The sequence below is a fragment of the Cajanus cajan genome, chromosome 11 (assembly GCF_000230855.2).
Source record: "Cajanus cajan strain Asha chromosome 11, NIPB_CcT2T_4, whole genome shotgun sequence".
In the NCBI taxonomy this organism is placed as follows: domain Eukaryota; kingdom Viridiplantae; phylum Streptophyta; class Magnoliopsida; order Fabales; family Fabaceae; genus Cajanus; species Cajanus cajan.
Genome location: NC_138527.1, coordinates 34733640 through 34761610, shown reverse-complemented (window position 1 = coordinate 34761610; position 27971 = coordinate 34733640). Strand labels below are relative to the sequence as shown.

General features: G+C 33.6%; 2 protein-coding genes across 7 annotated transcripts; one reads left to right on the top strand and one right to left on the bottom strand.

Moving 5' to 3' along the window:
• The first annotated feature begins 404 nt into the window (after window positions 1-404).
• On the top strand, window positions 405-5438 carry LOC109800191 (putative methyltransferase PMT20). 6 transcript variants are annotated; one of them, XM_083066280.1, is made up of 9 exons: window positions 405-578; window positions 1138-1419; window positions 2060-2345; window positions 2430-2578; window positions 2793-2988; window positions 3145-3355; window positions 3778-4450; window positions 4561-4638; window positions 4740-5438. In XM_083066280.1, exons 3-9 carry the CDS (start codon window positions 2082-2084, stop codon window positions 4960-4962), a joined length of 1794 nt encoding a protein of 597 aa, XP_082922406.1. In that variant the 5' UTR covers window positions 405-578; window positions 1138-1419; window positions 2060-2081; the 3' UTR covers window positions 4963-5438. The 6 variants fall into 6 exon arrangements, with proteins under 6 accessions (XP_082922406.1, XP_082922407.1, XP_029127546.1 ...); XM_083066281.1 differs by having other exon boundaries at window positions 406-578; window positions 1164-1464; XM_029271713.2 differs by having other exon boundaries at window positions 406-578; window positions 1138-1464.
• An 8278-nt stretch (window positions 5439-13716) lies between these two features.
• On the bottom strand, window positions 13717-27266 carry LOC109800458 (disease resistance protein RGA2-like). The gene is made up of 8 exons (XM_083067493.1): window positions 26658-27266; window positions 25813-25942; window positions 24553-24696; window positions 23802-23917; window positions 22632-22764; window positions 18780-21630; window positions 18592-18694; window positions 13717-14526 (listed from the first exon to the last, which is right to left on the bottom strand). The coding sequence occupies exons 1-8, from the start codon at window positions 27238-27240 to the stop codon at window positions 14477-14479; spliced, it is 4110 nt and encodes a 1369-aa protein (XP_082923619.1). The 5' UTR covers window positions 27241-27266; the 3' UTR covers window positions 13717-14476.
• Between the last annotated feature and the right edge of the window lie 705 nt (window positions 27267-27971).

Sequence of the window (27971 nt, the reverse complement as noted above, 5' to 3'; positions counted from 1 at the left end):
AAAACAAATATTGTAAGCTTGGGGTTGATTCACTCCTATTCAACCTATGCCGAAACAAACATGCCCTTGTTCTCAAGATCTAACGCGAACCATTGAATGGAAATTAAAATACTCATAATTTACGGAGCATACCAAACGCAATGAAGAATACACCGGCGAAAGTGCTAATATAACTATTTTTTTTTTTTTTTTAATTTTCAGATTCAGCGTCAACACGGAATAATCATATGGCAATTAATAATTGTGTTCAGAAACAGTAGCATAGTAGTAGTAAAAAAATTAATTACATGGTAACTTAAATTTTTCCTTGTTTGTGAGTGTTAATTAGTGAATGAAGGAAGGAGAGAAGAAAGAAGAAAACAGGGGACAGCGAGGCACATGGCGAGCAAATAGTTATATAAATGGTTGATCTATGTTTGGTTTAGCCTCACACACAAATCTCACTTATTGGATCGTCCTTTCAACCTTTGCCTTTCACTTTCTCTTCATCTTCATCTCACTTGCATTCACATTCCATGCGAGTGGTTTAGGCAACACCTTCACATTCTCTCAACCAGACTCACTAAGAGATAAACAGAGTAAGACGCTTCGCACACTCTCCTTCCATTTTTCTCCTTCTCTTCTTGTCTTTTCTGTTGTCTCTTCTACTTTCTCGCTTCTCTCTTCTTCTTCTTGCATTCTCCCAGATCTCTTTGGATTTTAATGTCATACTCTGTTTTCTCTGTTTTTCTTTTTTCTTCTTGTTTGGTTTCTATTTGGTATCTTTGGATCTCCTAAACGCTTGTTTTGGTGAGTGTGATGTGGTTATTCTGTGTCTTTTCTCATTTTCTAATTAAACTTAGCATTCTGATATCCGGGTAGCCGACCTTATCTAGAAAGATTAAATTTTTGTTATTGTTATATTTGTTTTTGGTAATTCAGCTCGACCCGGTTGAACCATTATGGTTAGAAAACTTTTCCATCGGTGGTTGTTATCATGGGGTTCTTAGATTGCTGAAAAAAATCCATTTTTTTTTTTAAAATTGGATTATTGTGTGTTTTCTCGAGCTGGGAAAGTTGTTTGTGTTTTGGGGATGTTCTTGTCTCTTTTTTTTCTTTATTTTTATTTTCTTTTTTCCGGTTTTCACACTTGCATAGCCATTGGTGGATGTAACTTGAGACAGAACACGGTGGATCGGGAATCACTGACACATGCATGATGGGAACTTTTCGTACATGTAAAGAAATGTTGATATTGGTGGCTTTTTCCTTTTACGTATAAGGGAATATGGTACAGTATGGTGGGAGATCCAGCGCTTCCTTATGCCCCCTTTTGGCTGGAACCGGTTATTGTTGGGCCCCAATGTCATGTGAACATCTTAAAGGCAATGTGACATGGAATGGAAAGTAACAAGTGTCGGTAGCAGTATCAGATTTCGTGTATTAACTTTGCCCCATGTCGTTTTAATGCTCAGTGACAGTGAAGTAATGACCAGCTGGAATTAATCATCAATCTCCTTTTCCTCTCTGCCCCCTTTTTATTTTATTTTATTTTTTTATTTTCCAAAATTGGATCTTTCATGGGAATTTGTGCCTTCCTTCTAAGGTCAGGTGGATCTGGTTTTGGGGATGGGGAGTAGTTTTCAGTGTTGTTTTGAGTGTGCTAGTGCAGTTAATGAACCTTTCTATGTTGTCTTTTCTTGGTTATTGATTTTTTGAATCATGTTGCTTTTATCTGTGGGGTGATCTGCATTGTTGTGGTCTTTTCTTCTTTGGCTTCTCTAGTTAGATGGTGGAACTTGAACTTTTAAAGGGTAGGGAAATTCAGATCAAGTGGTTTTTATCAAATTGTGAAGGAGGCCTAATTCTAAATGTTTGTTCTTTGTTTGAATTCTTACTATAGGGGTGGTTAGAGTGGCTTTTGTATGTTCCAGGTTTCCTTTTTCTTCAATCACCTATGTTGGAAGAATGATGATTCCTGACACTATATTTTTCAAATAAAAAAATGTGTATATAAGTGGAGGAAGTGTCACAGTCACAGTTGCATTGCACTGAAGTTTTTCGTGTTGCGTTTCTGCAGATAGTGGAATATTTGTTGGATCATGAAGCATAAAGATGGAAAACCAATCAACCAGCCAAACAAGAACCGGGCTGTGACTTTGGCTGTCACGGTCATTGCTCTATGCGGCTTTTCTTTCTATCTGGGAGGAATCTTTTGTTCTGGGAAGGATGGGGTTGTGGTCAATACCATTCAGAAGACCCTTGAATCTCCTAAGCAAATCTCAGGTTCCCTGCAAATTAAGCCCATCAGTTTCCCTGAATGCGGAATAGATTATCAAGACTACACCCCATGCACAGATCCAAAGGTATTAAACGGTACTCATTTTTCTGATGTTCTAGGATTTGTAGAAGAATGTTACATTGCTGATTGAGAATGCATAATTTTACAGAGATGGAGAAAGTATGGCACGTATCATCTTACTTTGTTAGAACGCCATTGCCCTCCAATTTTTGAGAGGAAAGAATGCTTGGTTCCTCCACCAAATGGATACAAGCCTCCTATCAGATGGCCAAAGAGTAGAGATGAATGTTGGTACAGGTATATTTGTTTACTTTTACAATAATTATCTTAAAAGTCATACTAATAGATCAGATCTTTGATTGGTTGACATGACAGTGTATGACAATTAAACTATAATATTATATGCTTTATGAGTTAAATAACAAAAGGTTGGATTGATTTAACATATTTGAGTAGCCTGCTACTGCTATCTATGTGGTTCACTTCAACTTTTGTGTTATATTAATGTCAGGAATGTGCCATATGACTGGATCAACACACAGAAGTCTAATCAGCATTGGTTGAGAAAGGAAGGGGATAAATTTCTATTTCCAGGTGGGGGTACTATGTTCCCCAATGGTGTTGGTGAATATGTTGATTGGATGCAAGATCTGATCCCAGAAATGAAAGATGGGACTGTGCGCACTGCCATTGATACTGGTTGTGGGGTGAGTTTTACTTCTATCATTATTTTTTTGAGGTATTTATTTCATTTGGCTAATGGCAATGCAAAATTGCAATTCTCAACACTCCTTACTCATACCTTATGTTTTCTGATTTCTATGTGAATATGTTTTAATCCACTTAACTCTTATTTGTTATAGGTTGCTAGCTGGGGTGGTGATTTGTTGGATCGTGGGATTCTAACAGTTTCTCTTGCTCCAAGAGATAACCATGAAGCTCAGGTTCAATTTGCTCTAGAGCGTGGTATCCCAGCTGTTCTTGGCGTCATTTCTACACAAAGACTTCCTTTCCCATCAAACTCCTTCGATATGGCTCATTGCTCCAGATGCCTTATCCCATGGACAGAATTTGGTAATTCTTCAGTGCATATTGGATTTTTATCAATTAAACAGAATTCATACTTTACTTGCATGAAACTGCTTACAGTCTGTGTCTCACAAATCTGGTGTAAATGGCATGATTCTTTCTAATCAGTCTTATAACACGTTTTAATAGGAATCTAGTTTATTCAGATCTCACTATTCAAAATTTAGTACTTTGCATTTTGTGAATGTAAAACCAGAACATTTTATGATCATATTTCCCTGGGCTGATGAGTGATCATTGATAAGATGGTATAAAATATGCCTAAGGGTAATCTTGATCCATTAAATTTCGTGCTGTCAATTTTATTCTAGTTTATTTTTGCTATTTATATGACTTGTTAACTGCTATCTAAGTTCACTCTAAATTTCCCTTCACTATCTGATGGGGATATTCTTATATGCTTTTAGGTGGTATTTATCTCATGGAAATAAGCCGTATTCTTCGTCCTGGAGGATTTTGGGTTTTGTCTGGTCCACCTGTCAACTACGAGCGCAGGTGGCGTGGATGGAACACAACTGTGGAAGAGCAAAGATCAGATTATGAGAAATTACAGGATTTACTCACTTCAATGTGCTTTAAATTGTACAACAAAAAGGATGACATTGCTGTATGGCAGAAGGCTAAAGATAACAGTTGCTATGACAAGTTGTCTAGAGAGATCTATCCACCAAAGTGTGATGACAGCCTTGAACCAGATGCAGGATGGTACACTCCACTTCGTGCTTGTTTTGTGGTTCCAGATCCAAAACACAAGAAATCGGGCCTCACATCCATGCCTAAGTGGCCTGAGAGGTTGCATGCTACCCCTGAAAGGGTCACATCTGTTCAGGGTACTAGTACTAGTAGTTTCAGTCATGATAGTGGCAAATGGAAAAAGCGCATTCAGCACTACAAGAAGTTGCTTCCTGAACTTGGCACTGACAAGATAAGAAATGTCATGGACATGAATACAGTGTATGGAGGTTTTGCTGCAGCCTTGATCAATGATCCCTTGTGGGTCATGAATGTGGTTTCATCTTATGGTTCCAACACACTCCCTGTGGTTTTTGATAGAGGCCTTATTGGAATCTTCCATGACTGGTAATTTTCAACTTTTAATTATCAACCATAAGGATGTTATTTATGTATGCATTTGTGTTATATTATATATCATATGGTATGGTATTTATTTGAATTTTATAATTTGGCAGGTGTGAAGCTTTTTCAACATATCCTAGAACATATGATCTCCTTCATCTTGATGGACTCTTCACTGCAGAAAGCCACAGGTTTACTCATTTTCTCTCATTAGTAACACAGATATGGACTCACTCTAAACTTCGAAATTTGAATGTGTTTCTGACAATGGTTGTTACTTGTTACTTAACAGATGTGAAATGAAGTATGTGTTGTTGGAAATGGACCGGATTTTAAGACCTGGTGGGCATGCTATCATTCGAGAGTCCACTTATTTTGTGGATGGCATTGCAACTATTTCCAAGGGTTTGAGATGGATATGCCACAAAGAAAACACCGAGTATGGAGTTGACCAAGAGAAGATTTTGATATGCCAGAAAAAGCTATGGCATTCATCCAACAAAGGTTCAAGATGACAAACTCTGGAACCTGTGCATTGGTGAGAGGGGGTGGCTATAATCGTAAATCCTGAAGCAGTCGCAAAGGGAAGCGAATTCTGATCCACCCTCAACAAAACATCGATTCGTTCTACAATATAGACACCAAGAATCGGTCAAGTTCAAGTTTATCAAAGGAAGAATTGGTAACTCAATAATCTGATTTTGCTAAGTTATATAGAAAATTTTCATATAGATACTATTCTTTATATGGCATCAATTGTATGAGGTACCCCCCTCGTTTATCTATTTTTTTTTTTGTTGTTGTTGTGTAATATCCAAGTCAATTCATGTGAAGAAATGAAAGTTTTAAATCCTACAGAAAGCACATCATATGCTACCTATACATGAATTTGGAATTCCTTAGCAGAGAATAATGCGACGTTTTGTATTGATAACGGGTACTGTTGCATGAATACTTTATGATAATTTTTAATTCAATCTCGTGTTATACAGATTTTATTTGTGGCAAGTTAATGATTGAAATTGTAGTAGAAATGGACGATTGACTGCGAAACATTTGCTCCGCACTAGTGGTTATGTTGTTGTATTAAATTGAAGTACATGAATACTTTATGACTGACTAAAAATTAGTTGCATAATATTATAGCACCGATTGGTACAACTAGCTATAGCACTTCTCTTGGTCCGTCAAACTTTGTACAAGGTTTTGCACCATCCCTTATTCCTTTTACGTAGCTAAATCCACTAGAGTTGTGGTGTTTCCATGGTTGAGCGAAATATATGCACTTTATTCTTGTATGTTGTAGATTGTTGTATATAGATACTGAAAACTTGTTGTATACAGATACCGAGAACACGAATGAATATGAACTCTTGTTCTAAAATAGGATCTTCTTAGTTTACTCCTATCCTAAAATAGGATCTTTCCCATACTAGATTGAAGATATAGAATTAGCAAGTTCTTAAAAGAGAGAGTAATGTTTCATCCATTTGACTCTTATTGAATCTCAATATTTATAAGAGGAGATAAGAGAAAATACAGACTGTTGTGTCTTTCATTAATCACGATAGTTAAAACTAATTAATTTTGAAACGTTTGATTATTAAAATTATAACAGTCAAATTATTATATTTCATTAAAATTAATATTAATTAGACTTTAATACTAATAATTAATAAAATGATTATTTTGAATTTGGTTTAAATTTAAATTTAAATTTAAAATAATTTTATAAATTAATTAACCTTTTGAAATATCTCAAAATATATAACGGTTATGTTTGGAAATTGGAATCATGCTGGATTGGAAATCACGATCTTCAGATTGGATCCACAAGGTTCCACTGCTAGGACTCATGCCAATTGCTAACATTGCCACCTTAGCCAGAATAAGCCAAACAATGCCATATGACCATAATGCAAAACTGTCAACGAAAGGAAAAATATGACGAAGGATGCAAATTTTATAAACAACTTTGAGGTGTGTAAATGGCAAAAGGCTTTGAGGTGTAAGCCCCAGAATTGTAGGCTTATGTCAGCTGAACCCCCTACCATGTTGAAAACATTATTTATCAGTTAAACAAAAAGCTTTTCAATTTTCAAATATGAAAAGGAAGGAAAAGCTCTGAAAGAAAAATAGAAGTTGGTTTTCAAAGTGTGTTTAATTGAAACAGAGGACAGTTTCTTCAGTTCTTTGCCCCTAGTTCATAGTCCAGAGCACACGTTCGTTGTTTCTTATGTTTTCTTCCTTATCTCAATTTATCAACGAAAAAAGCAAAACTCCTTCCAACTGTTTTATAGAGTCTTGTCTCCATAGATTGTTCTTAGAAGTAACAATAAACTAAATCAACTAAAAAATAATTTAAAACTTAATTCGACAATTACTTGTTGAACTTGATTCATGAATTAAATAAACTAAATTTTAATTAAAAATTGAATTTGATAAATAAATGAAGTAAATTTGAGTTATAGTTCAATTCATTTAGCTCATCAATTAACTCGATATATAAATATATAATTTATTTTTTATTTAATTTTAATTTATTAAAATTTGAAAGAAGTTTCAAAACTTAATTATAAATTAATTATAATAAAAGAAGTGAACGCTTTAGAGTTTCATGATTATGGATTGAGATTTTTATTATTTTATACAAGGTGAAATAATTTTAATTTATACAGAATTATAATTATAATTATGTTTCTTTAGAGTTGTATCTTGTAATCTAACAAAACTTATAGAATAAGTTATATTTTGTCGATTTAAAAAATAAACAATCTTTTTATTTAAAATCTATTATTAAATTAAAATTTTAAAATATATAAAATTTTAAAAAAAATAAAGTCTTGTTCATGTGATTTGAGTTAATAAGCTCAATCGAATTATTAGTGAGTTTGAACAAGTCAAGTTTGAGCTAGAGAAAAAGATTCATGCTTAACTCGAGTCAAACTACAAACTAAACTAAATATTATCGAGTCGAATCGAATTATCAGTTTCTCTCGATTCAATTCATTTCGAGCTCTATTTGTGCTTGATATGGACATTTCTCCCATAAGAAAGCACTAAAGATAATGAAATTAATTACAGTCTCTTATTTTACTAACTATATTAACTAACTTCCTAACCAACTAAAAATCATGTTGCTCTATGAAACTAACCAATTGTAACTAACTAACTAATCATATATTCTGACATAGCTTTTAGATACATGAAGTTATCATAGCAAAATATTGAAGACTTGTAGAAGGCACCCAATTGTCATTTTTAAAGATTCTGACACAGCTTATATGACAGTGTTACAGTCAGCCTAAATACATATAATTATCAGAAATAGAATTCATCAGTCACTGAAAGGAAAAATTACTACTATCAGTCATGGCTACAGAGAGTAAAAGGTGATGGATTGAAAGTTTGAAACCAACAAAAAATGAAGAAACGTGGTTACCGATGTTGGACATGAGACTGTTGAAAATAGATGGCGATGATGTCCCAGGAACCGACAGGAGTTCTGCCCACATGGACATGACTCACCCTTCAACCATTCTGTCAAATTCACCTCTCGAAAGATCATCTAGCAAAAACTTCATAGCAGACCTTATTCCAATCGTGTTGGAGACCGTACAGATGAATCGGTTATTCACTGCACAATATTTCAAACATAATCATACACTCTGCAAACATGGTCAACTTAAGAAGAATAGAAAACACTCGTGGTATAACATCCATCATGAGTGTTTCAGAACTGAAGGATTTCTCATCCAATTGGAAAACATTATTTCTTGGTATCCCTTCATCCCAAAACTTTTGAGAGTTGAGGGAGGTTCGAGGGCCTCTAGTACTTTCTTGCTAACTTATGAATTAGCATGACGATCCCATGATAGGTATAAGCGATTCAGCCATTTCTTGATACTCAAATTGGCTTGTTTTGCATCCCATTCAGTGGGGACATTCTCAATGCCTTTGATATGTAGCTTGCATCCCAGCTTTAAGCCATGTAACTCTGTCAGCCCATGCCTTGCCTTTGAACTCACAATGAAAGTGCTCAATGTTCTTAGATGGCTTTGTTGGGAATAAGATGTATGCTCAAGATCCTATCTATCTTATATGCATTAATAAAATTATACTTTATTTTCATATTTATTAATTATGAGAAATAATTAATATGATAAAGTCCTTGATTAAAATTAAAGACTTTTTTTTTCATAATAGAGATTATAATAATGAGAAAACAAGTCTTTTTTAATTTTAATCTAAATTATTCTTGAACGTAGGATTATTGAGGATAAGACATCATTAATCCACATAGATCAATATATGTGTAATAGTCTTTATTGGATAGAGATTAATAGATCTCACTTATTAAATTACTCATATAAATAGTGCATATAGGGATATGACTATTGAACAGACTCTATAAAGGATAATTCTTAATGGTTATGTATTACCTTAAAATTTTGTCAATAAGAAATTCTTAAGAAGAAATACTGTATATAATTTCTTTAGACTTGAGATTATCATAATAATTAACAAGATATTTATTATACTTTGATTTCGGATACCTAATACCTAAAGGTGTTAGTTGAATGATTATTGGGTGTAATTAAATTCTTCTAGAATTAAATGATTAATCAAGAAGGGATTTATCGACTCTTGGTAATGAGTTTGAGTTTTATAATGAAAATAAGGACCTTGGCCAAGGCAATTGAAATAATAAAGAAAAAGGGGTTTTTCTTGTATTTTTCATTATATGTTAACTTATTAGAATTTGACAATTAAACCATATTCTAAAGTTAATTTAGACTGTAAAATGATGGAATGAAATTTTATGTTAATCTTCTAAAGGTTCTTGAAAATATTATTTCATACTATCCGGACGTTAAGGAGTGTTGCTAGACGCCAACCTTGATTAGTAAATTAATGTAGTTAATTTACTACCGGTTTAATTTTGAACCTACAGGATCACATACTAACGAGTGTTCTAATCTTTGCTTAAGATAATTTATTATTTGATAATTAAATTAAAGAATTTGATTTTATCAAATAATTATTTTTCTTATAAATAAAATATTATTTATTTATTTTTTGACTAGCATCAAAATATAAATATTATTTGTTTCTATTAAGATAGAAAAGCATGTCAAGTTTTTCAATTTCAAATTGAAAGATTCAATTTGAATTTTGACCTAGTCAAAAGTGGTTTTGATAAGAAAAGATAAAAACTAATTTCTTTTGGATATTTGATAATTCCTATTTTGTAGAAGATAGGATATGGAAGTTGTTGCTAAGTGAATAGATATGTTTACATATTTATAAATATTCAGCTCCACTGTGGAGAAAGATACACAGAGAAACCATAAGAAAATTAGTTCTTTTCTCTCTTATATCCTGTGCTGAAAAATTGCTCAGTCAAGAGGTTGACAAGCAAAGATTAGTCTCGATCGGTGTGGATACACACACACACACACACACACACACACACACATATATATATATATATATATATATATATATATATAGAGAGAGAGAGAGAGAGTTATGGAGAAAAGGTAAATTAAATTAAATTAATTAAAAAAGATAGAGTAAAAAAAACATGTTGAGCAAAAATGTTTATGAAAAAATCGTGATTCGTGTTTAGAAAAAAAAAACTTCCTTTATATATAATATGATAATTAAAAAATATCTTGATAAAATTGATTAATATATATATATATATAATTTATGCTTACTTTAATTTTTCAAATATTATATATAAAATATAAGCTAAATATTAATTTAGAGTTTTTTAATGTTGATCCTTCCAATTTTTTAAAATTATTTTTAATCCTTATAGGATTATCCTTTCTCAATTTCAATCTTTATAATATTTTTTTTCAAAGTTTAGTCAATATAAGTTTATATTTTTCTTTCTAATTTTTAGTTGTTAGTATGAAGTTACATGAACTAAAGTGAAAGAAAATTATAATATATATTTAAAGAACTAAAATTTGAAAAATGCATATTTATAAGGATAAAAATTTAAAGAACTAAAATTGAGAAAACATGAACTTACAGAGACTAAATTCATATATAAATCAAAATAAACAAAAATATTTTAAATTATCATAATTAAGAAAACAAAACATATACGGACTAAATTCATATTGTAAACATATAAATTATATTTAAAATTTATGATGATATATATATATATATATATATATGTGTGTGTGTGTGTGTGTGTGTGTGTTTTAAAAAATATATATGAGTGAAAATTCAGTTACATCAAAAGTAACTCTTAAAAAAGTTATTTAATGAATGTAATTACGTTATATATTGAATTTCTTATTCAATAAATTAAGTCTAAAAATTTGTATACTTTATTTTTTAATCAATAGTTTTATTTAATAGATAATGTTAGATAATATTTAATAATTTTTAAAATTAATATTAGATAATATTTAATAATTTTAAAAATATTTTCAAATATTCAATAATTAAAAAAATGAAGAGATAACAAATAAGATAAAATATATATAAGTAAAATAAAAAGAAAAAAATATGAGGAATTTCAAATTCTTACCTTTTTGGGAGAATTTGAAATTATACTGTTTCAAGAAATTTTACAAATACTTGAATTTCAAATTCTATTAGCAACGAAATCTCTTATTTGCGAGGGATTAGCGAAAAACCTTTTCCCTCGCTAATTTGCGACGGATTTGCAAGACATTTGCGAGGGCTATCATTAGCGAGGGATTTGCGACAAGAAAACTCCCTCGCTAGATGAAAAAATTCGTTTTATATTTTGGCTCATAATTTGGCGAGGGATTTGCGAGGGCGTAAGTTCCTCGCTAAATAAGCACTAGCTTTAGCGACGGATTTGCGAGGAGATGAAGGTTGGTCGCAAAATGATCCTATTTAGCGAGGGAATTTAGCGAGGGATATAAATCCAAGCTATTTCCTCGCTAATTACCGAGGGATTAGAGAGGAACTGTATTCCTCGCCAGTCCCTCGCTAATTAGCGAGGAAATAGCTTGGATTTATATCCCTCGCTAATCCGCGAAATTCTTGTAGTGCACGTGGGACCTTCATAGTTTTGAAGGAAAATTTTAAATTTCAGACTTCAACCGGGTAAACTTTATTTGCTTTCATAAATATCCTATTAATTATCATGTGTGGTTTTAGCATAAAGTAGATCTTTTTATTTGTGCTACACATGTTTAGAACATGATTGAACTTTCAGGCTTAACTTGCCAATGTTGGGTAGCATCTCTACTAGTGAAGGACATCCATTAATCACAAGATGTCTTAGATCCTGTAATCGTGTCAAGTCTTTGGACAACCAACGAAGGCAAAAGCATGAATTCAGTTTCAATATTTGCAACTTCTGCAACCCACATATAGAATTAGGCAAGCTTGAGACCCAACTCTCATGCAGATTCAAGTACCTCAGTTGTGTTAAACCCCGAAGTTGTGACAATCGATAAGAGCTTATCTTTAACTCGGGGACAACTGTTTAATGGAACATTTTGAATGAACTGATGGGAACCAACATCAAGAAAAGTTCGCAAGGATTCAACTTTCTTTAAGGCAGTCATATTGACTAACTTAATAGATTTTAATAAGTGTAAATGGTGAACTCTACTTGACAAATGAGTCAACCTTGTTTGCCCATAAACCACACATTCTTCACCCATAATAGACTGGGCAAGATCATGAAACAGATCATGCATCCTGAAACTTGTAATGATACCAAACTCATCAGACTTTGCTTCCTCCTGGAAAAATGATCTACTGTACAATTTTTTCCACACCTTATAACCAACATACTCCACCTCTAAATTTCCTTCAGATGTAATAAATCCATTAGCCATCCAAAGATGAATTAGTTCTTTCTTGACAATTTCAAAATCTTGAGGAAAAATTGCACAAAAAGAAAAACATCTCCTCAGTGGCAACTCCAAATTAAAAATTAGTTCTACCTTGCTTTCTTATAGCAATTCTTTATATATTTAAAATGTATAAGCCAGATTCTAAATCCAAATTTCAGAGCATGCTATGATTTAAATTGAGGATATTTAAATGGGGGCATTTATTTGAATAGCAATAATACTCTGATTATCATTATTTTTTACTTTAATTTAATAATGTCATTAGAAGAGAATTGTTAATACATTCATCATTTCATTTTTTGTAAGTGCTTAAGAAAATTCATTCAAAGAGAACCGGTGTAATGTAGTATTAATGATTGAGAATGCATTAAAGGCCAAGAGCAAGCCAATCAACCTAGTGCCTTTTTAAAGCGTCCATATTCAAAAATAATTTTTTAATTTAATTATGTCAAATTTCTCATAAATATACCATATACATTTATTTATAAATATATGGCGTTTATGACAACAAGCACATCAAGTTATTGCTCTTTATAGACCCAAGACATAAAGATGGAAATTAGAAATAAATTGGTAACATGATTGTTCTTAAATGTAAAATAGAATAGAAAACAATTACATAAGTTGTCTCAATTACTTGTTCTTTTGATGAATTATTGATTGATATCCTAATGAAATGAGATTAGATCTATGAAGTAATAGTAGGATAGATGGATGCCCATTGTCCATGTAAGTTCGAAGATGAAACCTAGACAACACAGATAAAAGGGAAGGTTCAGCAATCTCATCTTGAACAAAAGACATAATGTAACTATGCTTTTACATATTTTAAGTTCTTCTTCTTTTTTATTTTTATTTTTTATTTTTTATACAAAATTACATACTTGAAGTTGAAACTATCATAACAAGGAAATATAAAAGACATGTAGAAAGTAGCCAATTGTCCATTTGGCATTTATAGAGATTCTAACGTACCTTCCATGACATTGTTACAGTCTGCCGAGAATATATATGATAAATAGAATTCACCGACCACTGAAAGTAAAATCATGGTTACAAAGAGTAAAAGATATAATGGATTGGAACGGTTATTTCCCTTAGTAAGTGTACCAAATCGTATAAGTAGTTTAATGAAAATATGAGTATCGTCTCCCAAGGGACTTGCGCAACACTTTGCAATTTCACTTGTTATACTAACTAAGTTACCGGAAAGCAATAAGAGTTTGATTTGCTACAGTAATTAATGTAAACAAGCAATAACAATTCTTTTTGGTATTTTGGTAAATACTTAGAGTGCAAAACTTGATTCTAATGCAATATTAATAAATTATTGGGGTTTGACTTCACTAAACCTTCCTCACATGTTTATCATTAAGTTCACAATAGTTATTAGTCAGAATTTATCAATCACTCTCAAAAGTAACCAACCCTAATCTCTTACAAGTTAGAATCTAAGTTGCTAACTTAAACTATCAATCTCTTGCATAGTTTAACCAAGAAACCAGCTTTAAAAACAAGAGCTTAAGAAAGACCAATGACATTTACTCTATCTCTAGCAATAAGCACCATTAGCTGCTCTATTTCATTTCAAAGGTTTAAAATCATTTCTCAATCTCTTAAAAACCTCAAGTTCAACTTAAGGGTGATCAAGCCATAACAAGCATTATGCACAGAAACAGAGCAATAAAACTGAATAACAACTAACATTGATCACTTAGAGTTTACACATGAGAATGAGTTTAGTTACATCAAACCCCAATAAGGGTGAGTTTAGCTACACATAGACATGTAGAACTCTACAAAATGATGAAGAAAGGAAGAAGCTTGATCTTGAAGGTTCCAGAGCTTTCCAGCCGCCACACAAACTCCAAGAATGATCCTCCTTGCTTCTCTCCTCGAAAATCCCACTTTTAGGTCATAAAAGCTTTTTTCTTATGTGAATAATGACATGTCAGCACAATCCACGCTAAGCGTGACAAGCCACGCTAAGCTTGAGGATAGGTCTGGAGTGAAATGAGGTTCTGGCACTCCCACGCTCAGCCTCAGTTCCACGCTCAACGTGAGGATTGAATTTTTGTTCCAGGGACTCTCTGCCAAGCTGGGGCTAAGCTTGGATCTGGGGCTTAGCTTAGGGACTTAACCAAAAATTCCTTCAATTTCAAATTTACCAGTTTGTGCTTGACTTCCTTCCTTCTTTCCTAGATTTCTGCAAAACTACAAAACAACAACCAAATGCTTATAAGTTACCTAAAAACATGATTCAAAGACAAAATATGATCACCTAATAATTTAGATATGTTTTGAGTTAAAAACAAGGTCTAAAGCAAGGAAAATTTATATAAGTGCTTCTAGATCATAAACTTAATGAAATCATAGCACTTATCAGAAACCAACAACAAAAAAATTGAATACAAAGGAATAGTTATTGGTCAATCAGATTAATGATAGAGTGGGAAAAGGAATTAGGTGGTGTGTGGTAGATCATTGTTGTTTAGAGTTAGAATAAAAATAATTAAAATTTGAGAAGGCAAAAATAAAAATAACTAAAATTAAAAAGATGTAAATGAAAACAATTAGAATTTAGAATATTAAGATTAAAATAATCTTGTTTTAAAAAGCTAGACTTCAATTTAATTTAAATTTATAAAATTTAAACTTTAATTTGTACTTATACAAAATAAAATTATTAATTTTAGGCAGTGATTTAAAAACCGGACCGAACCGGCTGGTTGGACCGGTTGGACCGGGAACCGGTGGTCCAGCCGGTCCGAATCTTAAGTTGGATCGTTTATGCAGTCGACCCGTTTCAAACCAGATTGAACCGGTCAATTTTTCGGTTCAACCGGTGAACTGGTGGGTCAAACCGGTTCAACCATTTTTTTTTCTTTTTTTTTTTCTAAATTTTTTTAAGGGACCATAAATCACAAAAAATAATAATGAAAATTGAATCTCTTAATGAAAAAGCAAGGAGTCTTATTAAATATAACAATGACTACTTGTTCTAATATATTTGTTTGCAATATATACAACTTAAATAACTTTTATAATATATTATTAATTTTAAATTATATATTTAATAATATAATATTTATGTAAATATTACATATATTATTTTGTGGTATTAATTGTAAGCATATTATATATGTACATATTATTTATATTTTTAATTTGTATTAATATACCGTTTAACATGTAATTTTTATGTATTTTTTTACAAAATAAAAATAAAAATAATTTTAAATAAGATAGAAAATTTGAAATTTAAAATAAGATATGAATTTATTAAAATTTATAAGTATAAAATATATTTAATATGAATATTTTTTAATAAAAATAAATAAAAACCGAGTCATGCGGTTCAACTAATGATCCACCGGTTCAACCTTTGACCCACTGACCCAGTACCTTAACCGGTTCGATGACCGATCCGATTTTTAAAACTATGATTTTAGGTCTAAAAAAAAATCTTTTTTTGACACCTGTAAAAAAATTAAACATGAAACATAAAATTTTATAAAAGTCTATTAAGTTATAATCTCTTTTTAAATTATGAGAGGGATATAATAAATGAGGAACAACAAAAATAAAATATAAAATATGATAGATGTGTGATAGCACATAAACATAAAATAATAAAAAGTGAATTTTTGCTTAATGTAATCTATAAAAGATATTGTTGTGATATAAATAAGATGTTAATGTAATTTTTTTTCGATCTTCTTATTTCTTTTATTCATGTTCGTGTGGTAAGGTTTGTTTGGTTATCTGTATCTTCTTTTTTATTTATTTTTTATACAACTTTTTTAACATTTGTGAAAGTGATTTGTCATAGTATGACTTTCATGAAAATGTGATTTTATTTTTTATAATTATTTTTTTGTTAATTACTAATACATTCATTATATTTTTTTTAATATGTATTAATATATTTATCAATCCTTATATATTGAATATGAACTTTTATCTCATCTAAGACTGTTTTTAGGAATTTTTTTTCAACAAGAGAGTTTGTATGATTTTTTTTTTAATTTTATACCTAATTCGATTTTTATTTATCATAATTATTTATAAATTAAATATTAATATTTAAAAAAAATTATCAATAAATAAATTTTTTTTTTGTTACAATATAAATTGTTATTCATAAATATAAAATATAATAAATATATTAAAAATATTAATGTATATTAATTTTAAGGCTAAAAACTTATTTTGGTCCCTTATAATAATTGTTTGTTTCAATTTGGTCCCTCAAAAGTTAATTAGTTTCAATTTGCGGCTTCCGTCCAAATTATTTAAACTGAGTTAACTGTTGGCCACGTGGATGCCACGTAGATGCATACATGGCATCCACGTGGATGCTAATTTTTTTGAAAACACCTGGAACCAGAACGGGCCGTTCTGGATGCACTCTTGATGTGTTAATTTTGCACCTGAGAATATAATATTCTTTATTAATTTTATTAAAAAATATAATAATTTTGAAAAATATTTTTCTATGGTAAAAATTTTAAAATTATTTATCTTTATAAAATACAATTGTCTTATAAATAGAGTAATAACTTTTTCTTTTTCTCTTTCTGTCTGAAAAAATATTTAAGTGTCACTTTATAATTTTTTGCAACTTATTTAAAATTAGAGGAATAAAATGATAAAAATTAATAGGATAAACATAATAAAATTATTAATTTATTTTCTTTTAGTGTCCTCTAAATTTTTACATTCATTTAAAACAAAAATATTTTATATGTTAATTTGAATTAATTTAACAAAGTATCATATGATTTTTAATTTTTAAAACTTTTTATAAATTTGATCTATACATAAAAACTTTTTAATTTAACAATTAAATTCTTAAAAATTTGATATAAAACATTAATTATTAAATAGAATAAATCTATCAAGACTTACTCTTGAAGTAAGTAAATTTTTTCTTCATTAAAAATGAAGATAATTTTTCCACAAAATAAAAAACAATTAAACAATAAAATAAAATATATAAAAAAATATTAATATATTTATTATATTAGATATAACAACATAATTAAAATATAATTAATAATATATATTTTATTAAATTATTAATATTTTATATATAAAAAAAAAAAAGAATGAAAAAAATTTTAGTGGGGGCAAGTGCCCCACTAAGATTAATTTAGATCTGTCCCTGCATATGGTTGTTGTTGTTGGGGTACATCGTTAATGACTTCAAGGAAAAATACTATATCATTTCATTCTTTACTGATAGTATCAATTTGGTAGTAAGTGGTTCACTCCAGTTTGAAATAAAATAAAATATGTTATCATTGTCTTTAGTGATACATTTCATTATCCTTAATAATACACTGTATAGCCTAATTGTTTAGCAATTGAAGTTATCAATTTTTATTGACAATACCAAATTCAGTGTTTGAAATGCTTTGTACCTTGGGTCTTTTTCCTTCCATGATTCACAACCGTAAACTATAATCATTGATCGTTTATGCTTAGCAGTCTGGAACCAGAACGGCCCGTTCTGAAACCAGAACGGCCCGTTCTGGTTGCAATTTTAGTGTGTAAATTTTGCACCTGGAACGGGTCGTTTCGGATGCAAAATTTACGCACTAAAAGTGCAACCAGAACGGGTCGTTCTGGTTTCAGGTGTTTTCAAAAAAATTGGCATCCACGTGGATGTCACGTGGCATCCACTATGCATCTACGTGGCATCCACGTGGCCACACAGTTAACTCCGTTTAAATAATTTGGATGGAAGTCCCAAATTAAACCAATTAATTTATTAGGGGCTAAATTAAGACCAATTAATTTATTTGGGACCAAATTGAGACCAAAAATAAAAGTGGGACTAAATTGAAACAAACAATTATTATAAGAGACCAAAATAAGTTTTTAGCCTAATTTTAAATACAGTTTATACATTCAAACATAATATTTATCTATATAATTTATTATAAAATCTTATTATATAATAAACATGTATATATATTGTACAAGCTAAAATACAGTTATATTTAAAAATTAAATTTTATAAATTTAATTCAATACATATTTAGTCTATATAAAATAAAATTGTTTTAGTTTTAATTTTTTATTTTAGTTCTTTCAAATTTGTATTATTTGGTTTCGGTACTTTTAATATTTTAGTTTGATTATGTAAAAAAGTAAAATAAAAAAAAATATAACGACATAAATACCTTGATTAAATTTGAAATTAGATCATTAATCTTTGAATAAAATATTTTATTTAAAATAAACTGTTTGGCGATTTTGGAAGTAACTTACTCAACAAAACTGTCAAATTCATCTCTTGGAGTATCTTGCCAAAAGTGTATAGCAGAGCGCATTCCAGTGGTGTTGCAGGCTGTCCAGAAGGATCGGATTCTCTCTGCATGTAATATGCAATATTTAAACATAAATCATACACATAATTTTTCATGTTTAGGAGACAAAGAAAAGGCTCATGAATTTACCACAAAGTGTGCGAGCCTTTGAGCTATGTATTGCCAATCTTTCCCAGTTTCCCTCTTGCACCGCTTCTCCAACTCAGGACATTTCTCAATAGTTAATTCACTCAAGTTGGTGAGGCGTTCAATGGTACTTGGTAGTGACCTCAACTCCCTGCAATTGTAAATGTTTAATTTACTCAAGTTGGTGAGGTGTTCAATGCTACTTGGTAGTGACCTCAACCCCCTGCAATAGTGAATGCTTAATTTACTAAAGTTGGTGAGGTGTTCAATGCTACTTGGTAGTGACCTCAACCCCCTGCTTCCATATATTTCTAATTCCTTAAGAGAAGTCATGTCTCCCAGCCACTCTGGCAATGAACTAAGTTCGCATATAATCAATATTTGCAGGGAGGGGATACCCTCCAAGCATTCTAGTAATGTACCGCAAATCAACACTAGCCGAAGAGCAGTTAGTTGGTTCATGTTGCTTGGTAGAGCCACTATCTCTGGACATTTCCAAACACAAAAAACCTCAAGACAAGCTAAATGCCCCAAACCTTCAGATAACCATTTTAATTTCTTACACCACAAAACTTTCAATAATCGGAGAGAAGTTAGACCTTGCAGCACATGTTCCGGAAAAGACTCCAGTTCATCACAATCTCTTATGGTTAGTTCCTCTAGCGCACCAAGCCTGCCAAGTTGTTCCGGTAGTACCTTCAGTTCCCTACAGGAGCTAATGGCGAGGGACTTAAGACAAGGCAAATTTCCCACAACCCCTTCCATGAAGGAACCCTCGTTCTCAATCTCACAAGCATCAAGTTCCTCTACAGATGGAAGACTTGGGAATTGAAGTTTGGGGACACCGTGAATACTTAATATCGAAAGACGAGGGAGCATCTCTACTCCTTCATCTCTCACTATCCTCTCCAAATTTGGTAAATCCCTCACATCGAATCCCTCTAATGATGGAAAGGCCTTCTCCTCCACGCCATCGTATGATTCACTATCTATGTACTTCACATCTTTCATTCCACATACAATTAGCTTTTTTAAATGCGCTAGTTTACCAAGTGGGGGAAGCTCCGTACAGTTCACACACTTGTACAGTATAACTTCTACCAAGTCTTTCAGAACTGAAGGGTTTCTCATCCATCTGGATAACCGTATTCCTTTGTATTCATTCATCCCAAAACTTTTGAGAGTCGAGGGAGGTTCAAGGCCTTCCAATACTCGCTCAGCATTAACGTTACTACCTTCTGAACGACCCCACGACAAGTATAAGCGATTCAGCTCACTCTTACTAATCAAATTTGCTTCTCTAGCATTCCCTTCACTTGGGACATTCTGGAGGCCTTTGATGTGCAGCTTGCCTCCCAACTTTAAGCCTTGTAACTCTTTCAACCCATATCCTGACTTTGAACCCACAATGAAACTGCTCAGTGTTCTTAGATTCCTTAACTTGCCCATTTTGGGAGGAGTCACTAGTAATGAGTCACATCTATTGATCACAAGATGTCTTAGATCTTGTAATTGTGTCAGGTCTTTGGGCAACCTAAGAAGGTTGTGACATTCTTCTAGTTTCAATATTTGCAATTTCTCCAACCTACAAATAGAACTAGGCAAGCATGTGACACGACTCCTACGTAGATTTAAGTACCTCAAATGTGTTAAATCCATGAGAGGTGACACTTGATAAGATGATATCTTTAAAGCTCGGAGACTATTGTTTAATGGCAACATAGGAACATTTTTGTGGTACCGATAAGAGTCATCAAGAAAAGTCCGCAAGGATTCAACTTTATCTAAGAAAGCCTTATTGATTGACTCATAACATTTTAACAAGTTTAAATGGTGAACTTTGTTTGACAAATGAGTCAACCTTTCTGACTTATAAACCACACATTCTTCACTCACAACGGACTGCGCAAGATCATGAAATAGATCATGCATCTTGAAACTTGTAATGATTCCAAACTTATCAATCTTTTCTTCCTGAAAAAATGATCTACCGTATAATTTTTTCCACACCTTATAACCAACATCCTCCACTTCTAAATTACCTTCAGGTTTAATAAACCCATTAGCCATCCAAAGATGAATCAGTTCTTCTTTGATAATATCAGAACCTTTGGGAAAAATAGCACAAAAGGAAAAACATCTCCTTAGTGATAAATCTAAATTAACGTAGCTCAGTTTCAAAGCACGTAGGATAGAATTTTCTCCACTTGTGCGAGAACTTTCCTCCTTTATATCCCAAATCTCACTTTCCTTTATGTTCTGCCATTGTCGTACTTCACTTTCACCACGCAAGAGGCTTCCCAGTGTTTTGATTGCAAGGGGTGAACCAACGCATTTCCTCACTATATATTTGCCAATTGCAACAAGCTCTTCACTCTCTTCTCTGTCATGTCCAAATGCATGATGTTTGAACAATGACCAACTGTCATCAGGAGATAATTCTGTCAAACGATGAACAGGGCACGCTTCCATGATGGATGCAACTTGCTCAAGCCGAGTGGTGACCAAAATTGTTCCCCTTGCACACTGCAACACCCCCTTCAACTCCTTCCATTTCCCTTGGTCTTCGTTCCACACATCATCAAGAACAAGTAAATACCTCTTGCTCTGCAGCACTTCTTGAACCTTTTTCCGCATTGCTTCTAAATTAGTGAGGTTGGGATTTTGTCCAGCGGTGTATTCTATGATGGCTTGCATTATTGTCTTCATATTGAAATTATTAGAAACACAAACCCAGATGGTCAAGTCAAAATGTTTGCTTACCCGGTTATCATTGAAGATCTGTCTGGCAAGTGTGGTTTTCCCAATTCCACCCATACCAACTATGGCATAGATGGAGAGATCTTGGCTGTTGCTGAAGGATCCAGCCAAAACAACTTTCGGTGGAGCAGATTTTTTCTGAAAAAAAAATCTAATGGGTAAATTACGATTTTGCCCCTAAGCTTTAGGATATTTACGAGATTGTCCTTGGAGCTTCAACTATAAATAGGCCTCCCCATTTCACTTGTAAATAAACTCAGAAATTACTCAAAAACACAAGTTTCCTCTTGTAGAGTGAGTGTTTGTTGAGTGAAGAGTTCTGTATTCCCACAATTTGTGGAAGGTGGTAATAAAATATTTTCGGAGTTGGTCCCGTGGATGTAGCCCTAGTGTAAGGGTGAACCAGGTAAAATTCTTGTCTTGTCTACTTTCTTTTCTTCCTTTGTCTATCATCATCTAGCTAGTTTCATTTATTTGTTGTCGCCTATATGGCTGGATCCGCCTAAATGGCTGGTTTTATTAACATGTTTCTGCTTTCTTTCCCAACAACTGGTATCAGAGCCGGTTGTTTCTGCTAAACAGCTGGCGAGAGTACTGTTCATGTAAATAGTATTTTGTGTGAAAAAAAAAATACTATTTACGTGAATAGTGAATAGTACAAATTGGTCTGCGTCACCAATTTGGCGGAAGTTTGCAGAAGCGATCCGAGAAGGCAGAACAAGAAGCAGATAAGTCATGGAGAGCAACACAGGCACCATGGTGAAATTGACGGCAACAAATTATTCATTGTGGAAGTCAATGATGGAGGATCGTCTTAATTTATTGGACCTTTACGATCCAATTGAAGGCGATGGATCGAAGCCCGAAAAGATGTCCGATGGTGATTGGAAGAAATTAAAGAAGAAGACTTTAAGTACCATCCGTCAATGGGTGGATATTACTCTCTATAATCAAGTGTCCAAAGAAACAGATCCCCAAGTTCTTTGGAAGAAGTTAGAGAGTATGTACGAGACAAAGAATGCTCAATCAAAAATATTCATGATGCGAAAGCTCATGAATTTGAAACTACAAGAAGGACGAGCCGTAGCGGAGCACCTGAATGACTTCGAAGGCCTAGTCATGCAACTAATTTCAGCAGGCTTAACGCTTGAAGATGAGATGCAAGCATTGCTACTCTTGGGGTCATTACCAAACAGTTGGGATACTTTAGTGGTATCCTTAAGTAATTCTGCACCAGAAGGCAAAGTATCATTGAATATGGTAAGAAATAGCATACTCAATGAGGAGATCCGAAGAAGAGATGCTGCCAAAAATGAGACTCATGCTCTTGTCACAGAACGCAGGAGTCGAAGTAAAAGCAGAACACCAAGAGGGCATAGAGATCATTCCAAGTCCAGGGAGAGACGCAGTTGCTACAACTGTGGCAAGCCTGGCCATCTCAAGAAAAATTGTAGATTCCTGAAGAAGGAAATCCAGGACAAGAATCAGGCAAATGACAGAAACACTGCAGCAGCAACATCAGCCAGTGATGATGAAATAACACTCTTATGTAATCAAGGAGAGTGTTGTCATATTGCAGAACCAGATGAGGAATGGATTATCGACTCGGCTGCCTCATACCATTGTGTTCCCAAGAGGGAATACTTTACCACCTACAGAAAAGGAGATTTTGGCCACGTGAACATGGGGAACAAAAGTACTTCACAAATAGTGGGAATTGGTGACATCCACTTACAAACTGGTGTTGGGTGCACATTAATACTAAAAGATGTGCGGCATATTCCAGATATACGTTTGAACCTGATTTCTGTGAATGTGCTAGACAAGGAAGGATATGAACATTCCATGAAAGGTGGCAGATGGAAACTCACCAAGGGAAGCTTGGTGGTAGCAAAAGGGAAGTTATGTTGCACGCTTTACAAGACATATGTAAAGGTGTGTAAAGGACAACTAAATGCAGTGGAAAATGATGCTTCACCTAATTTATGGCACAGACGACTGGCGCACATAAGTGAGAAAGGATTACAACTTTTGGCCAAGCAGTCCCTTATTCCTCAAGCCAAAGGAGATTTTTTGAACCCTTGTGATTATTGCGTATTCGGTAAGCATCATAGAGTATCATTCAAAAAGAGCTCCAATCGGAAAAAGAATAAGTTGGAGCTAGTATATTCTGATGTATGTGGTCCCATGGAGGTAGAATCACTTGGTGGCAATAAATACTTTGTCACATTTATTGATGATGCTTCACGAAAGACATGGGTATACCTGCTACAAGCAAAAAGTCAGGTATTCCAATGTTTTCAGCAGTTTCATGCCATGGTAGAAAGGGAAACAGGAAAACAGTTGAAGTGTATCCGAACAGATAATGGTGGAGAATACATCTCAAAGGAGTTTAAAGATTATTGCTCCAAGTATGGTATTCGTCACGAGAAAACTGTTCCTGGCACACCTCAACACAATGGCATTGCAGAACGGATGAATCGTACAATTGTGGAGAAGGTACGATGTATGCTCAGAATGGCTAAACTACCAAAGCCATTTTGGGGAGAAGCTGTACAGACTGCTGTCTATCTCATCAACAGATTACCATCAGTACCATTGGGTTTTGATATTCCAGAGAGAGTTTGGGCAGGAAAAGAAGTAAGTTACTCTCATCTGAAAGTCTTTGGCTGCAAAGCATTTATGCACGTGCCAAAGGAACAAAGATCAAAGCTGGATGATAAAGCCATTCCTTGTGTTTTTGTTGGATACGGAAATGAGGAATTTGGTTACAAGCTATGGGATCCAGAAAGGAAGAGAATTGTCAGAAGCAGAGACGTAATATTCCATGAGCACGAGACGATAGAAGATCTAAAAGGTGGGGAAGCTGCAAAACCTATGGAAGATGGTGTTAATCCAACATCTCATGTTCCATCAGAATGTGCCACTGATGGAAGACAAACCCAAGAACCAGAACATGAGACAGAAGAGCCAGTTTTTGGGGATGAAGAAAGCGTAGATGAAGAAGTTGTTGTACCTGATACAGAGGCTAATGAGCAGGGGGAGCCATCCTATACCTCTGGGCAAGTAGAACCACAAATAAGAAGATCTACCAGAGAACGCCAACCATCTACAAAGTACCCCAGTTCTGAATACATCCTCATTGCTGATGAGGGAGAGCCTGAAAGCTTCCAAGAAGTGCAGTCTCATAAAGACAAAGGCTGCTGGGTGAAGGCAATGCAAGAGGAGATGGATTCTTTAAAAAGGAACAATACATATGAATTAGTACAGCTGCCAAAAGGAAGAAGAGTACTCAAAAATAAATGGGTATTCAAACTAAAGAAAGATGGTGATAAGCTAGTCAGACATAAAGCGAGACTCGTGGTAAAGGGTTTCAGCCAAAAGCAAGGTATTGACTTTGAAGAAATTTTTTCTCCAGTTGTTAAAATGTGTTCTATCAGAGTCATACTAGGACTAGTAGCAAGCATGGATCTGGAGTTGGAGCAGCTTGATGTAAAGACAGCTTTTTTTGCATGGTGATTTAGATGAAGAGATCTATATGGAGCAACCTGAAGGCTTTGAGGTCAAAGGAAAAGAAGATATGGTTTGCAAGTTGAAAAAGAGCTTGTACGGATTAAAACAAGCTCCACGACAATGGTATAAGAAGTTTGACTCGTTCATAAAAAGTCAAGGTTTCAAAAGAACAGATGCAGATCCTTGTGTGTATATCAACAGATATCCAAATGGTAAAATCCTTATCCTTCTCCTATATGTGGATGATATGCTAATTGTAGGCCAAGATGTTCAAATGATCAAAAATCTAAAAGTAGAATTGTCAAAGGCATTTGACATGAAGGACATGGGCGTAGCAAAGCATATCTTAGGAATGGACATCATCAGAGATAGGAAAGCAGGAAAATTGTGGTTATCACAAGAAAGATATATTGAACGGGTTCTAGAGAGGTTCAATATGAAAAATGCTAAGCCTGTTATTACACCACTTGCTGGGCATTTCAAACTCAGCAAGAGATCATGTCCAATAATAAGGGAGAAAATGTCAACAATTCCATACTCTTCAGCAGTCGGAAGCTTAATGTATGCTATGGTATGTACAAGACCAGATATCGCTCATGCTGTTGGCGTCGTGAGTAGATATTTATCAAATCCCGGGAAGACACATTGGGAAGCAGTAAAATGGATCTTGAGATACTTGAGAGGAACATCCAAACTGTGTTTAAGATTTGGAGGAGCCAAACCAATTCTTGAAGGCTATACAGATGCAGATATGGCTGGAGACCTTGATGATAGAAAATCCACTTCAGGATATATATTTACTTTTTCAGGGGGAGCTATATCATGGCAATCTAAGTTGCAAAAATGCATTTCCTTATCCACAACTGAAGCAGAATATGTTGCGGCTACTGAAGCTGGAAAGGAGATGTTGTGGATGAAGAAATTTCTTCAAGAATTAAGGTTGAAGCAAGAGGAATACATAGTTTATTGCGATAGTCAAAGTGCTTTAGACTTGAGCAAGAACACTATGTATCATTCTCGGACCAAACATATTGATGTAAGATATCACTGGATTAGATTGGCCATTGAAAAACAGTTATTCCAGTTAAAGAAGATTCATACAGATAGAAATGCTGCTGATATGCTAACAAAGAATGTGACCAGAGAAAAGCTCAGACAATGTATCGAGCTTGTCGGAATGACTGTTTAGAATGTTTGGAAAATATGGCTGGAGGGGGAGATTTGAAGGATCCAGCCAAAACAACTTTCGGTGGAGCAGATTTTTTCTGAAAAAAAAATCTAATGGGTAAATTACGATTTTGCCCCTAAGCTTTAGGATATTTACGAGATTGTCCTTGGAGCTTCAACTATAAATAGGCCTCCCCATTTCACTTGTAAATAAACTCAGAAATTACTCAAAAACACAAGTTTCCTCTTGTAGAGTGAGTGTTTGTTGAGTGAAGAGTTCTGTATTCCCACAATTTGTGGAAGGTGGTAATAAAATATTTTCGGAGTTGGTCCCGTGGATGTAGCCCTAGTGTAAGGGTGAACCAGGTAAAATTCTTGTCTTGTCTACTTTCTTTTCTTCCTTTGTCTATCATCATCTAGCTAGTTTCATTTATTTGTTGCCGCCTATATGGCTGGATCCGCCTAAATGGCTGGTTTTATTAACATGTTTCTGCTTTCTTTCCCAACAGTTGCTTGCATGCCGCAAAAGAAACTCCAGAATTTTCTCTCCGTCTTGGTCTCTACCATAGATTGGGGGTTCAGCATCAGCAGAGATAGTTTGGCGCCATTCATCATCATCCTCTGCTTGCTTGTCAGTGGCACCAGTACGTAATTCAAACGTGCTCCTTTCTTCATGAATGCGATGAAACCTTTGGGCGATGTCTTTCATCCTCTTGCCAACAGCACGACGAAAGAGAATGTCCTTAGGGTGAAGACGGGATAAGCATGAACTTTTTGAGTGTATTGAACATTCATCCAAGATATCGTCCAACACATATGCTGCATCTGTGAGTTTCTGAAGCCAATCCTTCACAGCATTGCTTGTGATTTGCTTTCTCTCAGCATCTTGGAGGACAGCGCGGATTGCAGTGAGATAGCTGGAAAGATTCTGAATCTGTTGGTCAACACCCAAAATGGTTGCAAGTTCATCTTGGACAAAAGATCTCAAGTTTTCAGTCACAATTCCTAGCAAAGCCTCGACCATCTGCAGCAACAAGATCTAGAGCGAAAGAGATGATTCTGCTTCTGGACAAGGGGATATGATTAAGGGAGAGTCAATAAGAATTTCACTTGAAAGATACTTTTAAGGGATGAAGTAGGTGAAAATGTCACGAATAATGGATTTGACCGGTGATAACAGCTTCCCCAACTTGTTTAGTTTGCAAACAAGTCCTTAAAATGTTTGAATTGACCATGGTTGTAAAGTTATATATTTGCAAATACAGTCCTTTATTATAATATTACATGTTGCAGTGATGTTTGTTGAGTAAAGTACGTGGTTTTGTTACATTTCGTTCCAAAATCCACATGTTTCTTAGTTATCATCTGATTCCTTGTTTTATTTGCTTGTGACCTTATGTCCATTTTGAGAGAGCACTGCCACTCCACCTCCAGTCCTAGTAGCTTGTATCTTCAGTGTCCCTATGAACCTCTTGTATGCATCTTCTATATCTTCATTTCCAACTTTCATAACTCCATACAAATAACAACCCCAATCAATGTAGAATAATTTCAATCCTTGTGTAGGACACTTTTGGATGTTTCTTAGTTGTTGCCCTTTGATTTTTAAATTATTAGTTGCAGCTTCTTTGGTCTTCTTCTGCAATGCCCTTCTAAATTTCTGAGCATTCCTTGATGGAAAATGGACGTATGTATCCTCTTGCTTGGTTATGTTGATTTCTATTCCGAGAAAATGGTTATGTTCCTATCTTCAAC